Genomic DNA, 19,449 nt, shown 5'->3' with positions numbered 1-19,449 from the left:
AAGGTGGGCTGTTGATTTGCCCACAGATGTCTTTGGCACTGCTCTGTGCTGGATTCAAACCCAGGTAGCTATGGTTTAGGCTCTTGTTCTCAACCCACTACACCACAGGGTCCCCCGTGTTAAACAGAAATGTACAGGTTACCGTCTATTAGGGGTGGGAATCTTTTTGTACCTCACGATTCGATAAAAAAATAGATTTACGATCGAGTTATCAAATTGCGATTCAATATATGCTTACATGAAGAAAAAAAATTGTGAATTGCTATAAGACTGAATCGCGATTCATATGTGAATCGATTCCCCCCCCCCCCCCCCACCCCTAGTACTTAGTGCTGAATGAAATGAAATTAGGTTACTAATGTGATTGCTTTATCTGTAAATTAAATTTATGCTTTTTCAATGACTGAATTCATTGAAATACAAATATTTTTTCAGATTTTTTTTATTTGAATATTCTTTTGGTAATGCGTTGTGTAGATCTTAAATGTCCATCTTTCTGGTCTTAAAATGTCTTAAGGTCTTAAATTTGACTTACTGAAACCTGCAGGAACCCTGACATACACATTGTGATGTCTTTAAAGATTTTAATTCTACATGAAAGGTAAGAGGGTCCTCGGTAGGTCATTGGATAAGCATGCTATTACCTTTATGCATTTCTTTTTTTATGGATGGTTAGTTGCTCGTCATTGCAACATTTCGACCTGAAGCATGCATGTTTCTGTTCATAAGTTTAAAAACAGGTTTCCACTGGATCCCCCTGTCATGGGATGCATTTTACACAAACTGAAAGCAAATGTTCTCCACAAAATATTTTATAAGTCTTTGATAAAGACTAATAAAACTGATAACAACCAAAAATAAACACACGTTTCAAATTGTGAACTTAAATGCAGTAAAGAAAAGAAAAAAGAAACATAAAAAAGAAATAGTACAAGGAAAGACCCGAGGCACTAAGTAGAACACTTTGGTATGTTGTCTGGTCAGCATATAGAAAACGGTTAAACCGTCCACAGTTAACTCCCTCTTATGACATTTACATTTAGTCATTTAGCAGACGCTCTTATCCAGAGCGACTTACAGTAAGTACAGGGACATTCCCCCGAGGCAAGTAGGGTGAAGTGCCTTGCCCAAGGACACAACGTCAGTTGGCATGACCGGGAATCGAACTGGCAACCTTCGGATTACTAGCCCGATTCCCTCACCGCTCAGCCACCTGACTCCCTTATGACCCAAAAAAATAAAAAATACATTCCAAAAAAGCTACAGAAGGTATAATGTTTCATCCATCTCCTACAGTAACTTTTCATGTCTGTTTACTGAAATGCCAGTGGGGATTGAACCGCAAAGCTTTTCGTCCAGGTGTCAACAGTAAGGTTGTTGACTGACCGTCTGGTGAATAGCAGGTTGCCATCACTTGAAAGAACCCAGTTTTATTCAACACTTCAACTTAAAACAAAACAACAATGGATGAATTTGGGAAGTGGGTCTTATTATCCCGATACACAATGTTACGACGGGAAATATGAAGGAATTTAAACTACTTGACACACTTTGTAGTCTGGTATGGTTTATGTAGTATGCAGGTTAATGATCAATTATTATATCACGTATAATCAAGTATAATTATCAATACTAATCAGTTGACCAGAAATACCTTGTAAGGTCCAGGAATGGTTAAGCGCTGTAAACAAAACAACACTTACTCTTCCTTCGTGAATAGTGTTTCATCTTAACAGCTATAATCCCCCCCTCCCCAAACCGGTCAAGATGTATTTGATAGGCACATTGGGTGTTTATTTATCGCAGTCCTCTCTCCTCGATTGTCTCTTAAAAGGAAAACAGCGTCGACGGTTCCCCAGGAGTTTCTTTACAGGGCCAGGTCCAGGTCATGGGTCTGGCGGTACATCTGTAGAGACGTCACCTCCACGCCATCCACCTTGGAGTTCTGCGGCCGGCCGGTGGGGCTGTACCCGGCCGACCTGCCCATGGGACTGAAGCCCGTGCTCCGGCCTGTCGGCGTGAACCCGCTGGAGCGTGCCGTGGCCGGCCGCCGCAGGAAACGTCCCGAGGTCACCAGGGCGCCGTAGCCCTGCGCGTGGGAGAAGGCGTAGCCCGACCGCCGGGAGCTGGAGCTGCGGATGCGGACGCGGCGCGCCTGCGGGGGCGGCGCCGTCTTGGCCTGCCTGACCTTGAACGTCACCTGTAGAGGGGGATGGCAGACGGAGAGGGGAGAGACACAGAGGATTTAGCAGGTGTATCGATACGTGTTTGCCATGCTTTATTGTACCAGGATTTGCTGCTAATTAATTAAATTCAATCGAATGCTCTATTTGTCCCAGAAGAGAACTTAGAGTAGTACAGTAAGTGACACAATACAGGAATATATATATTCCTGTATAATACACAATATACAGGAAACGTACTAATAGAATAAGTAATAACAATAAGTATAATGCAATAAACACAGTAAAGGTATAGATAAACTATACGTAATCAGGTACTAAATAATTTGTCAATTGAATTTTCAGGTTCATGCCATGAATTGTGTGGGTCATGATGACCCCTCACATTGAATGTGACTGACAACTTGTCCAAACCTTATCGTTGATGCTGGGGCAGATTTGGATCAACAGGAAGCGGTATGCCACCACAGGAAGTATACACAGTATGGCGGTGAGGAGGACGGTGAGCCACACATTGGGCTGGTTTAGAGAGTTCCTGGCTGTGCCTGATGGTTCAGTGGTTTTAGACACCAATGTGTGCATACATAAATACACACACACACAATTGTCAGACGTCACGATGGACGAGTAAACGAGGTGATTTCAAATCAATATAAAGTGTAAAAAGTGAAACGGTAACGGTGAGCTCATGCTTTGTGACTTTGCATTGAGGGGAATGGAGGACTGCTCACCAATGAATGGGAAGGAGGAAGGGGAGATCTGGTACATTCCATCGCTGTACATGGCAAACGTGACAGCAAAATACATTGTCAGACTCCCCCATACAAAGATCTGGTTGACCGCCGTCCAGTAAGACATGTCCAGGCCTAACTGCATTTGGAGATAAAAAAAAAAAGGAGAAAACTTAAGTTAACAGCATTTCCAAAACACATACAGTACACAAGGTAGACTGTGATGGTTCCCTCTAACCAGAGTTGGGTTTATTCAGTCAATGAAAAGTGAATTAAGATGGTAATAGCAAAATGTATTCAAAGATTTGTATATATTTTTTTATCAAAAGAGAATGGAAATAAAGCCTAAGATTGACGGCAGCAGCTCCTCTTCCCCTCCTCTCCCCTTCCCCTCCTCGTCCCCTCCTCTCCTTTCCTCGTCCCCTCCTCTCCTCGTCCCCTCCTCTCCCCCTCCTCTCCTCCAGCCATACCTGGATGCCGACCGTGAGCAGCAGGCAGGTCTGGGCCAGCAGAGCGAAGGACTGGTAGTCTGCGATGTCCTTGCCGTCCTCCCGGACCGTGTCGTGCATGGCGGCGTAGGGGATGAAGAAGAGCACCACAGAGCTGTAGACACTGTGCAGGGCGCACTTGAAGAAGGCCGTCTTACTGAAGTACAGGTTTAGCTGTCCGGGCATGTAGAGCCCGGGGTACTGGAGACTCCAGGCATCGTCGACATCCTGCCCACGAGGGAGACATGACAAAGAGTTAGAGGTTATTTGGAGGTGTGTGTGGAGAGTCTATTTTTATGGCAGTGTACACACACACCGATTGCACAAACAAGGGTGGATTCATTGTGGCCACACATACACATTGCAAATAAAGCTATTGCAAACCTGATCAAACAGGCTCATTCCTAGCACAGGCAGGGCTGTGTACACCAGGTTATACAGGGTGATGAACCACTCATCGTACACGGTCTGAAAGAGATGGTTTAACACATTAAAGACATTAACCATTAAACATTTCAATATAAGTAGGATCGAAAAAGGTTGTAGTGATGTTACTGGTGGGTAGCTGGCAGTTTCGACCGCCCATTCAAGATAGTTTTTTTTAAATCAAAGTCTCTCACCTGGGCCGAGAAGCCGCAGAAGAAGGCGAACCAGAAGTGGACGAAGGTGAAGGTGAAGTTCTTGTAGAAGAAGTAGCGCAGGAACTTGCACATGCGCAGGTAGGACCAGCGTCCGTGCACCAGCAGGAGGCGCTGCAGGAAGCGGAACTGGGCGAAGGAGTAGTCGCTGGACAGCACCGCCTGCATGCCCTCCTGCCCGCTGATGCCCACGCCGATATGAGCGGCTGGAGGGGGCAGGTGGAGATAAAGACAAAGCGCAAGTTAATACGATACAATATTTAAACACATACAATCAATTATAAAACAGACAACATCTCCGGTCGCACCCTCGACTTCTCACCACCGTTCTTTGGTATTTGCACGTCAAGTTCAGATATATCAGAACATCATAGCGATATATTAAAGTGCCCGTCCAAGGGTCTGTTCGACTACTGAAGAGGTGTTGCGATTCCTGCGCCCTACCCTTGATCATGCTGACGTCGTTGGCCCCGTCCCCAATGGCCAGGGTGACGGCCCGCTTGTACTTCTTCACCAGCTCCACCACCTGGGCTTTCTGCAGGGGGGTGACCCGGCAGCAGATGACCGTCTTACACATGCAGGCCGTCCTCAGGAACTCCAGCTCCATGCTCCGCTCCAGAGCGTACGCCTGCGCGGAGAACCACAGGCACACTGGAACCACAGCCGTGCTGGGAAGGACTTGCGTCCCTGGGCCTCGTCTAGACTAGGAAGCCCATGCAGAGCGCGTGCGGCTCCAATCATAAACGCCGTTGATTCATATGGAGGCAATTTAAGCCAGAAGCGTGCACCCATATTTACAATTATATTGTATGCAGGAATATATTGTCTGTGTTGGCTGCCTGGTTTGTTTTTCTATCGTTTTTTGACCGGCTTTGGTGGTTTTGTATTATTTGTTCTAATTCTTGTTTAAGTTGATTAAGTTTTCGAGTAGGAAAAGGTTTATGACTAAGTTTTACTAAAGTGTGTCTCCTGATTATTAAAAAAATATTATGTTATATTATTATGTATATAAAACGATTATGTTTCAGTGGTTAAAACGATGAGACAGACAGTGATAATGCATCTTGTCGGTTACCAGACTGTGTCCATTTATGACCAGGCCGTACTCTCCGGACACTTCCTCGTCCACGACCACCTGACGACCTTTACCCAGAGTCCTCTCTGGCATGCAGATCAGTTCATCAGCTTCTGGCTTCATAGTGGTCCTCGCATCCCTGCGTACACCCCAAAGACATTTCTCCTGAGTCTCATTTCTAAAAACGCCAAAAGGGGTGGTCCCAAGTGTCTAAAAAATCTCTTTGCTAATATTTGGAGGAATATTTTTGAAACTTTAGTAGGGTAAAATGTGAGAGCAATGTTGTATTTGGGATAAAGCCCACATCAGTATGCACACACGAGTAGAATGCAGGGGTGTAGGTTTGTTTTCAGATGTGGGTGGGACAGTTTTCTTTAATAATGTGGCAGTAAAAAAATATATAAAAAAAATGTTATAATCAAAAGTGTGTGTGTGTCTGTGTGTGTGTGGGGGGGGGGGGGCGGGGGCATATTTGCCTTTTTCAAAATGTGGGTGGGACATGTATAATGAAACCTACGCCTCGGGTAGAATGTTCAACATAAAAGCAGTTCCTCTGACCTTAGTTCTTGTCTGACATCTTCTGGATTGTTAGCTGACATGACGAACACCTCGTTCATCTCCTCCCGCAGCATGTTGCACGAGTAGCCGATGTTCTCCGCTGTCTCTGTTTGGTGACGTTCGAATCGGTCAGTGAAATCACCAAACATATGCACTGGATCCGATAATAATAACTAAGGCAAAATGTTCCATAGCGAGAGTGGCCTCGAGATGTATTCGATGACAGCTCAACTAATCGGTGTGCTCCGAGAACGGTTCCAGCTTGTCAGCAACATTCGCTCCTACCTTGCTTGTCACCAGTTAGCACCCAGATCTTGATGTCAGCCTTTGAGAGTAGCTCAATGGTCTGAGGTACTCCATCCTGCAATTTATCCTCGATGGCTGTCGCTCCCAGTAACTGGACACACACAGAGGAACACACACAAATATAGAAAACGTAAACAAATTGAGGGGAGAAGTGACATAATAGAAGAGATGTAAATATGGGAGAACGGGAGTCAGGTGGCTGAGCGGTGAGGGAGTCGGGCTAGTAATCTGAAGGTTGCCAGTTCGATTCCCCGGCTGTGCAAAATGACGTTGTGTCCTTGGGCAAGGCACTTCACCCTACTTGCCTCGGGGAGAATGTCCCTGCACTTACTGTAAGTCGCTCTGGATAAGAGCGTCTGCTAAATGACTACATGGAAATGTAGAATATCCAATGACAAAAAGAACTTATTAGATGTATTGGCTTTCATACCAGCAGGTCTTTTTCAATCTCCTCATACAGGAGGTCTAGTTTCTCCTCCCTGTCCTCCAGAGAGGTACTGGCCTCATGGTGGCGCTGTTTCCACTGGCTGAAATAGTCCTCCTCCAAGTCTTTATAGGCCAGGGCCAAGGTGCGCAGGCCCTCGTTTGCAAATTCCTGGAGGACAGGACATAGACGGGAATATGTTCCCATATTTACACACACAAACCCATTCACTTCATTGATTCACCTGCTGACACTTGTTTGAACTCACATTGAGGTGTTCTGTCGTGACATCTTTTAGCTTGCTGCAGGAGTGGTGCAGTCTCTCATAGATGATGGTGTCTGCTCCTTTACAGTAGAGAGACAGCTTCCCCTCCGGACTCCGCACTAACACACACACACACACACACACACACATTACCAAAGCAGGAAATAAATCCTCTACAATAAAGAGAAACTGTTAACGATATGTTTTTGTCCAGAGGGTTGTTTACCAATGACGGACATCCTCTTGCGGACATTGTTAAAGTCCAGGATGGACAGGAGCTCGTAGCTGGCTTGTTGGCCCATCTCCACGATGGTGACACTCTCTGGCGTGCGCGAGCGAAACACAAAGCCAAAGTTTCTAGCTGCTGTCACCAACGCTCCCTCATCTGGGGACTGGGCCTGATAGAACAGCTCACCTGTGGGAGCGATGTCATTTCCTGCCATTACAGGAAGTCGTTTGTCGACTTCCTGTAATGGACGTCGACAAACGAATAAAAATAAAAAACACAAGAATCCTCTCTCTGCCGACAGGCGGGACGTAGACACAAGCCGGATGATTCCAGCTCAGGCCCGAATCCGTCTCACGCTACGGACGAGACACACACGCACTGTAACGCACCTTCACTCTTCTCCTCGGCCATGACGGTGTGGCAGAGGGCGAGCAGCCGGAAGAAGGTGTGGACCTCGGGGCTGCCCAGCTTCACAGCCTCCACCAGGGCGTGGTCGTGGAAGCAGAACCGGGGGTCAGCCAGCCGGTTGAAGGAGAAGTCGACCGTCTCTGTGTGCTGGACAAGGCGGATGGGAGGAGAGGAATGGAGAGGGGGATGAAGCGGAAAGGCAAGAAGGAGAGAAGCCATACATCTAATCCCACCCAAAAAGGACAACATCCGCCGAGACGTTCCGCGTGTAACTGTTGACTATACCTGTACTTATGCCGGCTGTAAATAAAATCGTCAAAAAAACAAAGCACAACTCACCTCGTTGATCTCGATTGTCTGACCAGTATAGTCAAACACATCACCTGGGGAGGAGCACAGACACTCGGGATGAGTTCATAGCAGACTGGGTGTGTGTTTGTGTGCATGTGGGTCCTACTATGTCTGTCCTAAATGCCTCTGTATAACATGCGTGCGTTTCAGCCCTGCTAGGCCCCTCGCCGCACGTCTTCCTAGCCTCACCGTAACTCTTGCCGTGGATGGAGCACTTGTTGAAGGTCATGATGTTCTGGGTGAGCGTGCCGGTCTTGTCTGAGAAGATGTACTTGATCTGGCCCAGCTCCTCGTTCAGCGTGGTGGTCCTGGCTTCGGCAGGGGTGTCGCTGCGGGCATGGTACATCTTCCTGTCCCAGTCTATGTAGAAGCTGTTGCCCAAGCGGATGAACTCCACGCTGGGGGAGCGATGGATGACAACACAGTAGTTGATCCCGGGTCAGACACATGTGATGTGTGCATAGTGTAATGTTTGTGTTGTGGGTAGCACAATGTTTGATCATGGATTTTTGGGGATTTTCTTTTTGATTATGTACTGGCCCCACACACAAACACACACCTGAAACACACACACGCCTTGTATCCAGCCACCTAGGAACACACCTCACACTAACACACACCTCCCATCCAGCTACACAGAAACACACACACCTTCCATCCAGCTACACAGAAACACACACACCGTCCATCCAGCTACACAGAAACACACACCTCCCATCCAGCTACACAGAAACACACACACCTTCCATCCAACTACACAGAAACACACACACCTCCCATCCAGCTACACAGAAACACACACACACCTTCCATCCAGCTACACAGAAACACACACACACACCTTCCATTCAGCTACACAGAAACACACACACACACACACCTTCCATCCAGCTACACAGCAACACACACACACACACCTTCCATCCAGCTACACAGAAACACACACACACACCTTCCATCCAGCTACACAGAAACACACACACACCTTCCATCCAGCTACACAGAAACACACACACCTTCCATCCAGCAAGCCTTGAACACACACACAAAGTTACCTTACGTAGAGGGAGATGGGCACCACAGTGTTTAGGATGATGACGTAGGACCAGAAGGTGAGGAAGCCGGAGAAGCCGGAGCTAACTCCTTCCTGTCTGGGCAAGTAAACCGTGAACTCTGACCCTAGGTGGACCTCCCAGATGCTGTTGCAGATGGCTAGGATGGTACACATGAAGGCCAGGAAGCCAAAGATCTGCAGGGGGTGCCAGAGGTCGGTCAAAAAGGTCAATAGGTGTGGGTATGTTGATCAAAACACAGTTTCCGGTGTTTTTCACAGGACACACAGGAAACCGATGTGGTTTTGGTGAGTGTTCGAAAAACACCTTTGTGTTGTCAGTACTTCATAAATAATTCAGTTAAAGTAATTGTGTGTAAGTGGTGAGATTGCGTTCCAAATGATTTTGGAATTGCCGTTTTAGGTTTCCACGCAACACAGCCAGTGAATAAAAGAGACTCACGCAGAGGACAAGCACGTTCATGAGGCGGTCGATGCTCGTCCTCTTGAACGTGCTCTTGCCGCAGTTCTGCATCAGCTTGGTCTCCGGACCTGAACAGGACCCGAGTGATAGGATGAGTTTCTGGGAGAGAGAATTCTCTCTGTCCTGGCTCGATACATCACTTGGTGAACCGAATCAGACTCTCCTAACCCACATGATATCCATCATCGCTATAAACTCAAAACTACAATCATCTTATCCACTTAACGCAAAACCAATGCGTTTTTCCACCATGAATAACCCCCACAGTGAAGTTTTCAACATGTTCCAGACAGGTCGTGTGTGTGACACCGTACCTCCAAACAGCACCAGGCCAAAGCACCAATCGGTGTTCCTTAGGGTACAGCCTCGAAGCAGAATCTTTTCGTTATCCAGAGAATATTTCTGCCCTTCGTACACCAGCGTGCCCGTGAAACGGTCCAGACGGTTGTTGGGCGGCTCACAACGCACCTCACCTTGAACAAAAGACGTCGTACATTTGTAAACAAAAACAGAGAGAGAAGTCCCTCTCTGTGGGACATTTGCGAGAAGGAAAGGGCCGTTTTTTTTTGTGCATCAGGGGTCTAAAATAGCACAAATGGAAACAAATAATAAGATGATGTCAATATAAATATTCTCCACATCAATCTAGCTGTCGTGTCCTGGGTTAGAGACTCACCGTTAAAAGCAGCGAGGCTCTCGACGCTGTCCCCCATGTCCCCTGTGACGGTCAGAGCCTGCTTCACCTTCAGATTGGTCTCGCTGAGAGGAGGGAGGGAGGAGGAGGAAGAAGTGGATTTGTCACCACGGTTACACATACTCTACTGCTTCTCTCAGTTCGCGCTCAAACTCATTGCGGTTGAACTTGATTCCAGACACACAGGTCCGTAAACAAACCCGTCTAGTTCAGCGGTTTCGATGTAGACCAGGTTGAGCGGCTCGCTGCTGGAGAGCAGCAATAGGTCTGCCTGAAGACAAGAAGAGACTAAACATAAGAAATTCTGTACACCATCTCAAAACATACCCCGATGCTACTAATTAACAATAAACGTCTACAGGCCGTATAAAGCACTAATAGCCACATAGTGGACAAATGACAAAGACGGTGAGCAGGTCATTTTTCATGCCAACTCAGGCCACTGTAAAATCATTGCAGATTATGCTGACCCGTTTATGAGAGTGCCTTCTGAATTTCTATTGAATTTCTGTATCGAAGATGAATACACTGGCAATTCTAAACATACTTTATATGAATTGTGTAAACACAAAATGTGTCAATAAATGTTATGTTATAAACACTTCTTATATTATACACTCTTCATATTAGAGAAACCACAAATTCCCCAACTTATTTCTCTGAAGTGCGTTCATTTTCATCCATGAAGGTATTGGCAATAGTGCTACAGTACATTACCGTCTAACCCATTCCTACAGTATACTGTCTAACCCAGCACTGGTCTTAAATGTAGTCTAGCTGTGAAGGGTGGTTATGGTTACAGTTACTCAGCTGAAACTGAAAGCTGAAACTGAAAGCTGAAAGTTTTTCTCACCGTGACAAACTGGTTGTTTTCCAGTTTGATGATGTCCCCCACCTGAACATCCATCCATTTCTCACTCCTCAGTCTGAGAAATGAGAGAAACGACTGAGGTAATTTAGGCATGGTGACATTCAGATAAACGTTTTTAGAAGTATATAATACAATATCAGATGTACTGTAAATCAATTCTTATTGAGTAAATACACTTTGTAATCTCTGTGTGTGTGTGTGTGTGTGTGTGTGTGTGTGTGTGTGTGTGTGTGTGTGTGTGTGTGTGTGTGTGTGTGTGTGTGTGTGTGTGTGTGTGTGTGTGTGTGTGAGAGTTACAGACAGGACTAAGTTACAGGACTAAGCTGCAGGATGATGATGTTGGTGAGTGCATCTGTGCACGTAACCTTGACTTCACCAAAGAATCCTTCACTTTGTTTGATGGCATTCCAGGACATTTACATTTAGTCATTTAGCAGACACTCTTATCCAGAGCGACTTACAGTAAGTACAGGGACATACCCCCAAGGCAAGTAGGGTGAAGTGCCTTGCCCACGGACACAACGTCAGTTGGCATGACCGGGAATCGAACTTGCAACCTTCGGATTACTAGCCCGACTCCCTCACCGCTCAGCCACCTGACTCCCTATTTACATTTACCTCCATAGCTTTTAAACTAACTTCCTGCCTCAGCGTATAAACTATCTAGGTATGCGTTTCCTGTGAGTTTATGGTTCATGTGTACTCTGTAGCCCCAATGCCTCCTGAGTCCTGTGTTGTGTCTGCTAGTTGTGAAAGGTGGGAATGTCACAGGTCTACAGGAAGAAAACAACCACTTCCTGTAGTCCTGCAGCTGTTTCCTGTTACACAGCTGAGCCCTCCTGAACAGAGGGAATTATGGGTGCCTGACAGGCATGCACATACAGCTTGAACTGCTATTCTTGGGGGGACTCACAATTCAATCCCATTTAAAATCCAGTTTTCCCTGACCCCTTAGCCTAACCTTAACTCAAAATATAACCCAACCTAAACCTTAAACCTAACTCCTAACCACTAACACTATTCCTACCTCCTAACCCCGAATTCTAACCATAATACTAATAATAATACTAATAATTCCAACCCTAACCTCCCCCAAAAAAAGAAAAAGAAGATCAGTAGAAATAGCACTTCAGCTTGTGTTGACCAAGAAAAGTCCTCAAATTTAATTATCCTTGTGTTACTATCCTTGGGGCTGTTGGGTCCCCACAACAACTTACTTTTCATCCAGGAGAACTTGGACCTTGCGGTTGTTCACCTGCTTGTCACTCCTGTGGCGATTCTGTGAAAAGTCACACACCTAAATCAGTCATGCTCTAGTCAACCATGTGGTATTTTCTATTTAAATGATGGCGACACTCAATTTCACACTGATGTGATATCATCAATTTCTTAAACTGCAAAAGCTATCAAAGTGAGATGAATCAACAAAATGACAATCTCAACAAAGCGTTTTTGGACCCAACAGTCATTCCCGCCATCACAATCTTCCAGTCACAATCTTGAATCATCAATACATGTTGGCAATTGTCATAAGCTAGAATCCAATGATCTCGCCAAAGCAACACAAGGGAGGCTGCTATGCAGACAGGTTCTTGGGAACCATGTCAGTGACTCATTGTTTTGCTGTGTGTGCATCATTCAGGAACAGAATGATTTGGTGATTATGGTCAAAAGAAGGGAACTGGACTACATTTACATTTAGTCATTTAGCAGACGCTCTTATCCAGAGCGACTTACAGTAAGTACAGGGACATTTCATCGAAGGAAGTGCCTTGCCCAAGGACACAACAGATTACTAGCCCGATTCCCTAACCGCTCAGCCACCTGACTCCCTAGTGAGTCTAGTGGGGATAGGATGGAGGGATATATGGCTCTGATTCAGTGAATACACTAATAAACAGTTAGTAGTCCAAAAGAATTGTCGTTCTCTCCTGGGGTTCTTTTACAAGGAAAGATTCATTAAAAACATCAAAAGTAAGCCCCCACTTATCTCTTTCTAAAATAGAAAAACAGTTGAATGAAGTCTGTTAAAAACAACAGCAAAAGACCTGACCCTAAAAATTAGGAGAAAAACAGGTCCCATGTTTTGAGAAATAATGTAATTGCCACCAACACAGCAACAGTTGCCTGGACTACACTGCCTCTTCCTCGAGGCTGGGCGGGAATTCAGGAGTCACCTGATTGCAGCGAGACAGTAGTGCAGGGAGAGTAGTGCAGGGTGACATAGTCAAACAAACAAACTAACAATAGCCTCAAATCACCTCAGAAGCTACTCAGTACACAAAAACACCAAAACAACACGTCACAAAGCTGCCTCAGGTACTAATGTGCTGCAGAGAGAAAATAACTTGATTTAGAACAGGGAATCTTCTGTTTGAAAAACAGAGAAAAAAAACGGAGGCTTGATGACAAGCAGGGGCCAGAGAACAGATGAAAAACATTTTTAGTCAGAGATGGAACACTAGGGCTGGCAAAAAAGCTGTCCTGAACACGTCTGGTTGAAAAAAACCAGTAACTTGCCATTACTTATAGGAGAGATAAGTCATAATGGGGTAAATCGAGATTGTGGGTCAATCAAAGTAAGTCGTTCTTGGCATGTAGGGCGCTGTACTTCAGAACTTCAGCAGCTCAGGCTGTCTTCATACTTACGATATCGTCAGTGGCATCTTTAGCTGCCGTCACTGAAAGCACCAGAACCAGGGGCACCACCGTGGTGAACCACGAGAGAGAGGAGATGTCTGGAATCACCTGGTCCAACACAAGATTCCAACATTTAATATTATCGCAACATTGGCTTAAACCTTTGTCAATACCGTTCTTCCAGGCAAATATTTATATCATGCTAAACACACACTAAACAGAGTGGTTGCTATTTAGCGGTGTTCTTTCTAGGTCAGGAACTATTATGATGTATGTGTCCAAAGCACAACTTGTCAATGACAAATGTTCAAGGGGACAATTACGCAGTTTCCGGTTGTGGATATCTTATTTCCTGAATCTCTCTGCTCTATGCTTAGTCATGTCCTGCCCAGTATTTTGACTGATTGTAGCTGTAGGCAATACAAGCAGACGTTTCACTGACCCAACAATCACTAAACGTTCTGTGTTTGTGTGTGCAAAAGAGTGTGTTTGTATCTGTTGTCCATGCAGGGTTTATTATATGTGGGTGGGATAAAAAAAAAAGATATAGGAAAATCCATCCACCTCACTCTTTATTAAGAAAACAGCATCTTCAAGTTATTTAAAAAAAGCTGTCCCACTCACATTTGAACACAAACCTACGTCCCTGAATATATGCATGTGTGCCAGTGTGTGTGAAAGAGTGTGTGTCTGTAGTCCGTGTGTGTGTGTGTGTGCTAGTGTGTGAGCCTGAGAGACAGCATGTCTATAGTCCGTGTGTGTGTGCGCGCGCATGGTGTGTTCCACTCACTTGAAGGACGAGCAGAAATAGGAAGTAGGCATTAGCAATCCTCTGAAACTGCTCAAAGAGGTTGAGAGGCAAAAAGGTAAACCAGCTGTACTTGGAGGTCTTGATGGCATTGGTCTGATGACAAAGACAGAAAGAGAGAACAAGGAATGGGGAGGAGAGGGAGAAATGAATTCAATTATCATACACACACACACACACTACTAATTTACAACAAATGGATAAGCAAAGCACTGAACTCACAGAAAGAACATAAGACTTTCACCCTAAAACAACTTTTGTTGTTTTGAAAGCTGAATTAGTCAAACTGGGTCTAGATTTCCTTTTGGGAAACTACTGTATTAAGAAAAGAAGAAGTGAGACAAATGCTTTTTTCACCATAACATTGCACAAGTCAAGAGGACTAATACAATCTCTAGCATGAGTCCAGGAAACCGCTCCTTCCAGTACTATCTACAATGGGAAGTGCCCTCACCGCCAGACCACCCTGACCTCCAGTGTCTGTCTTACTTCCAGCTTTCTGATTAAAACCAGACAGATACTTCTGGGGTTCATGGGGTCAGTATGTGGACTCAACATGTACAATAATGTATAGAGGGGGTTAGTGTAAACATGTGAAAGACACACAGCATGTGCTCAACTCACCGCATACTTGAAGGAGATGTTGAACTCTCTGTCATTCGCTCTGAGTTTTCTTTCCAACTCTGAAGAGAAACCGAGACATGAGAAGGAGTATATTGTAGCTTTTTACTGAGAGAGAGAGAGAGAGAGAGAGAGAGAGAGAGAGAGAGAGAGAGAGAGAGAGAGAGAGAGAGAGAGAGAGAGAGAGAGATCGAGTGGTGGACTCTTGGCTCTTGAATGAATCGAATATCTCTTTGACCGTTTCTCAAATGTCACTGTACAGAATTCAAGAGGCACTCACCCCTCTCTTTCTTCTTCACGCAGTCAAGCCCTAAAAATGACATCTTTCCCCTCTCTTCCTCTCGCTATCCATCCATGACATCTAACTGGCAGAGACAAAATAAGGGACACTGTTAAAAAACAGGAGGAAAAGGTCACATACAATCTACGATGCCAAAATATAGCAAAACATCCATCTCACTCAAAAATGGGTGAGGCTTACTGACGTTCTACACAACAGCTATTGAATGCATTTCCCCAAAGTTTCCGATTAGGTGGGCAGCATCCATCTCTTGCCAGCCACCAGTTTCCTGACTGGAGCCGTAAAACAGGGTGTTAGCATTCTAAACGTGTGTTGCCTCCCAAGGGATGAGTTAGATTTCAGATGCTGCGTAAAATCCCATGTGTCCTGTTCATTTTATACAGCATTATCAGAACATGGGCATTGTTTCAGTTCTACTTTCCTGTGAGGGGAAAAGCTAGGATAAGGTCGAATTCCCAGTGAACGAGGATGGTCTCTGCCATAACACTGCAGGCCAGATGTGTGCAGTATTTGTTGACAGACTGCAGCTCGTATGAGCCTGCAGTATATTTATCATCTGCCAGTACGTGTCTCTCTTGGTTGAAACGGTGTCTGGTTCTCACACAAATCTGGGAAGATACAGTACCCCTTTTGTTATTGCGTGTCTGTGTGTGTGTGTCTGTGAAGGAGGCACACGTTTCCATGTACGTAAGAGCACGCTTCACTCAGTGCCCCCTCTCAGGTTGGGTCTTGCTCTGGGTTTGCATCAGCCTCTGACATCAGGCGCAGAGACCAGCGTGAGTCAGAGGGAGGTGCCCCTTCGGCTGCCCAGACCCCCGGTCCACCACAGGTTCAACACATCCACCCCCTGGCTCAGGCCTTTGTCAGAGCTGGAGACTTCCTCTGGCATGACAACAGTCTTTTATTGGCCTAGAACAGAGCGGTTCTAGGTCACAGACACCTTCACGAACACACACACCTATACGGACGACAGGCCATACGTTTGTGTACGATAAGGTTCCCTTTGACCGCAACATTTTTATAACATACCTGTACAATACAACCCTGTTTTGCCCCCAAACATTCACCGTGGTGATGATTACTGTAGCTTAATCTCAGAGCTGTTGATTTGTTTAGACTTCTAACATAGGCATATGGTTTGCTTTACAAGATTACAAATAAGTTGGTGTCTGTGTGTGTGAACAGTGGCTGCTGTTGAAGATTCCAAGACAGGAAGCAGATGTTTTGGTTCCCCCCTACCACCCCCCTGCCCCCCCAGACACACTGCAGCTATTTATAGAAGCTACATGTATGTTCTTCAGCGTGTTTCTAAGAGGCATACCACGTCCCTGGTGGAACATGAACACACACACACACAAAATTCCATTTCACACAGTCTAAACTAAGCCTAAAGATGTAACCAAATAAAACCACCCCTGAAAATCCAATAAAATAAAAGTGTACTTTCCTTTGAAATTCAAGGAATATCTTAAAAGACGAGAGCAAAGTGATTTCCACCACACCCTCTCCCCTGCTTCTTTAATAATCCTCATACATAAAATGTCAACTGGATCAAGTCATTAGCGATGACTAATGACATCCATCATGTGTTTTGATGATGCTGAAACTTTCAAACATTCAACTTGTAAAATGACGAGTTAAAGGTTTTTGGCTACAAGAGACCATGGCTGAAGAGTTGAGTAAGTAAGAGTCATTAAGTAAAGAAGTAATGAAGTAAAGTAGGCAAGAAAGAAATAACCAAGAGAAGGCAGGCAGGGAGGGAGGGAGGGAGGGAGGGAGGGAGGGAGGGAGGGAGGGAGGGAGGGAGGGAGGGAGGGAGGGAGGGAGAGAGAGAGAGAGAGAGAGGGAGGGAGGGAGGGAGGGAGGGAGAGAGGGAGGGAGGGAGGGAGGGAGAGAGAGAGAGAGAGAGAGAGAGGGAGGGAGGGAGGGAGGGAGGGAGGGAGGGAGGGAGGGAGGGAGGGAGGGAGGGAGGGAGGGAGGGAGGGAGGGAGGGAGAGAGAGAGAGAGAGAGAGAGAGGGAGGGAGGGAGGGAGGGAGGGAGAGAGGGAGGGAGGGAGGGAGAGAGAGAGAGAGAGAGAGAGGGAGGGAGGGAGGGAGGGAGGGAGAGAGGGAGGGAGGGAGGGAGGGAGGGAGAGGGAGGGAGGGAGGGAGGGAGGGAGAGAGAGAGAGAGAGAGGGAGGGAGGGAGGGAGGGAGGGAGGGAGGGAGGGAGGGAGGGAGAGGGAGGGAGGGAGGGAGGGAGGGAGGGAGGGAGGGAGGGAGGGAGGGAGGGGGAGGGAGGGAGGGAGGGAGAGGAGTGGAGCCTGTAAAAGTAGTGAAAGAAGACCTAGTCATGACATCATTGCCACTGGTGGGAAACACAGGAAACGCCTGGGGTAAAACTTAACTTGAGGAACATGTCTACTCTGGCCAACAACCCTGAACGAGCCATTCCCAGACCTGGCATGGCCAGCTCAAACCAAACAGAGCAAGGTACTGTACCTCCAACCCCTGAAACCAAAAGATAACGTCGACCAGGAAAAACATCAAGAACCGATAGCTGAAAGTCACCATTTCTTGTCTGGTCGTTTTCATGTAGTACAGTCCAGCATTTTTTTTTTTCATGTTCCACACGAAACAATACAAAACGTAAATGTGAGTTTACGTGAGCAAAGTAACAACCTCCTATGTGAAAGACCAACATGTGGTTGGACAATAAGGACTGAGAGGGCAGAGGGTTCAACAGGGAGTGTGGATGTCTCTGTTTAATCAGTGGCACAGCATTTGGTTTCTGAAGCAGAAAACAGGCGTTCTTTGTGAAAACAGACCTCACCGTTTAGTCAGTCAGACCTGAAGTGTGTGTGTGAGTGCACGCGTGTGTGTGTTTGTGTAGAAAGGAAAAGGATGTCTGGACCCACTCTCCAGCTAATGATTCACACACATCAACCTTTGTCTGGTAGCGTGGTCCGGAGTCCCTTCGGACGAGCCTGCAGATCTCCCAGGGACAGCTTTCCACTTTCATCTGTGCTTGCCCCTTCTCTAGAACATGACTGTCGTCACAAATGAGTGAATCTACCAGTTAATACTCAGTATTTCATTAACCTCACCCTTCAAACACAAACACATCAATAGTCAATTCCCAGCTGATCCTTTTCCTCATACCATATACAGTAACTAAGAAGGTTTAAGATGTTGTGATCCAGAACAAAATGGTTGCCAGATAGGCTGATTCAGAACCAGCCTAGTTGTTTTGGGGTCTATGGTGAGATGTGCGTGTCATCATCTGATGATCAACAGAGAGGAGGGGTGTATTGAAGCAGAACCACCTCTTTTGGGGGCAAAGGGTGATGTTTCTTAATGGGTACTGTTATGTACAGTGATTTATGTGTTGGTCTGGGTTGGAGCAGTGCTGTTTGCTGGCTCACTGTGTTCAGACAGATGGAAGAGGAATGGTTTGTTCTGTGGACCACTAACCAGTGGTTGCATTCCCTCCTCAGCTTACACAATCTGCTGTTTTCTATCAACAGATACTTCTGGTATCAGTTCACTTGCTATAATTAGCCAGAGTATGTCTGCTTCAAAAGCAGAATGCATGCCTGTACATTGAGAGGGTTCACTTGACAATAATGATGCCTTCCTTGCCCTGACCTCGATCCCTTGTAATGATCTATAGCCAATCATTTACCCTTCAAAATAGTCTCCTGAAAACAGAAACTCATTTCACAGTGGTGTTTTACTAAGTCACATATTAGCTGATCTCAAAGCTACGCCACAAAAGAGTGCTTGTTGAAGCCTTAAAGCTGGTTGTACACGCAAAATGCAATGACACTATTCAATCAAAATGTATTCATCAACTAATACTTCAGTCAGATCCACAATCCCCTTAAGCACGTTAAGCATCTAAGGATGGTTTGAGATGACGAGAGACCTGGTTGTCGTTGGCACTCATCTGCAGAACCCGCCCCCTCCAGTGAGTTTCCTGATAAGGTATCTGGCTGGACATATCTTCAGTTCTCAAGACAGAGCAGCCTCCAGACTGCTTTCTCAGACTGAATGTGCCTGGATGTTTTTTTTTTTTGTGTAGATGGGGGTGGGTGTGTGTGTCAGTCTGTATATTGAAATATTTCTATGTGTGTGTTATGCAAGCTTAAAAGAATAATGTTATTTTAAGAAATAGGAACCTCTCATAGTTGCAACCGCAAGCTTACTTAACCCTTGTGCTACCTTCGGGTCATTGTGACCCACCGTCGTGTTGCGATGCCCATTCTTACCCCTTGTGCTACCTTCGGGTCATTGTGACCCACCGTCGTGTTGCGATGCCCATTCCTACCCCTTGTGCTACCTT

At 45.9% G+C, this 19,449-nt stretch overlaps 1 protein-coding gene across 2 annotated transcripts in view; it reads right to left on the bottom strand.

Moving 5' to 3' along the window:
* Positions 1-298: 298 nt before the first annotated feature.
* The window catches only part of LOC134012275 (phospholipid-transporting ATPase ID-like), a 33,475-nt gene continuing 14,324 nt past the window's right edge, over positions 299-19,449 (bottom strand). Inside the window, exons 2-28 of one of the 2 annotated variants that reach the window (XM_062452041.1) lie at positions 15,106-15,214; positions 14,829-14,887; positions 14,187-14,300; positions 13,406-13,504; positions 11,974-12,035; positions 10,739-10,811; positions 10,086-10,156; positions 9,868-9,950; positions 9,506-9,664; positions 9,171-9,259; positions 8,712-8,905; positions 7,846-8,054; positions 7,645-7,688; positions 7,287-7,452; positions 6,895-7,083; positions 6,672-6,787; positions 6,410-6,574; positions 5,959-6,070; positions 5,674-5,779; positions 5,116-5,254; positions 4,485-4,668; positions 4,023-4,246; positions 3,787-3,870; positions 3,385-3,630; positions 2,915-3,053; positions 2,598-2,728; positions 299-2,200 (exon numbers count right to left, since the gene is read on the bottom strand). In XM_062452041.1, coding sequence (XP_062308025.1) covers positions 1,868-2,200; positions 2,598-2,728; positions 2,915-3,053; positions 3,385-3,630; positions 3,787-3,870; positions 4,023-4,246; positions 4,485-4,668; positions 5,116-5,254; positions 5,674-5,779; positions 5,959-6,070; positions 6,410-6,574; positions 6,672-6,787; positions 6,895-7,083; positions 7,287-7,452; positions 7,645-7,688; positions 7,846-8,054; positions 8,712-8,905; positions 9,171-9,259; positions 9,506-9,664; positions 9,868-9,950; positions 10,086-10,156; positions 10,739-10,811; positions 11,974-12,035; positions 13,406-13,504; positions 14,187-14,300; positions 14,829-14,887; positions 15,106-15,148 — 3,633 coding nt within the window. In that variant the 5' untranslated portion in view covers positions 15,149-15,214 and the 3' untranslated portion in view covers positions 299-1,867. The remainder of the gene's footprint in view (positions 2,201-2,597; positions 2,729-2,914; positions 3,054-3,384; positions 3,631-3,786; positions 3,871-4,022; positions 4,247-4,484; positions 4,669-5,115; positions 5,255-5,673; positions 5,780-5,958; positions 6,071-6,409; positions 6,575-6,671; positions 6,788-6,894; positions 7,084-7,286; positions 7,453-7,644; positions 7,689-7,845; positions 8,055-8,711; positions 8,906-9,170; positions 9,260-9,505; positions 9,665-9,867; positions 9,951-10,085; positions 10,157-10,738; positions 10,812-11,973; positions 12,036-13,405; positions 13,505-14,186; positions 14,301-14,828; positions 14,888-15,105; positions 15,215-19,449) is intronic. The other variant, XM_062452040.1, reaches the window with a different exon arrangement.

Source organism: Osmerus eperlanus, chromosome 25 (assembly GCF_963692335.1).
Source record: "Osmerus eperlanus chromosome 25, fOsmEpe2.1, whole genome shotgun sequence".
In the NCBI taxonomy this organism is placed as follows: Eukaryota; Metazoa; Chordata; class Actinopteri; order Osmeriformes; family Osmeridae; genus Osmerus; species Osmerus eperlanus.
The sequence above is the reverse complement of the archived record's forward strand: the minus strand, read 5'-3'. Positions and strand labels throughout refer to the sequence as shown.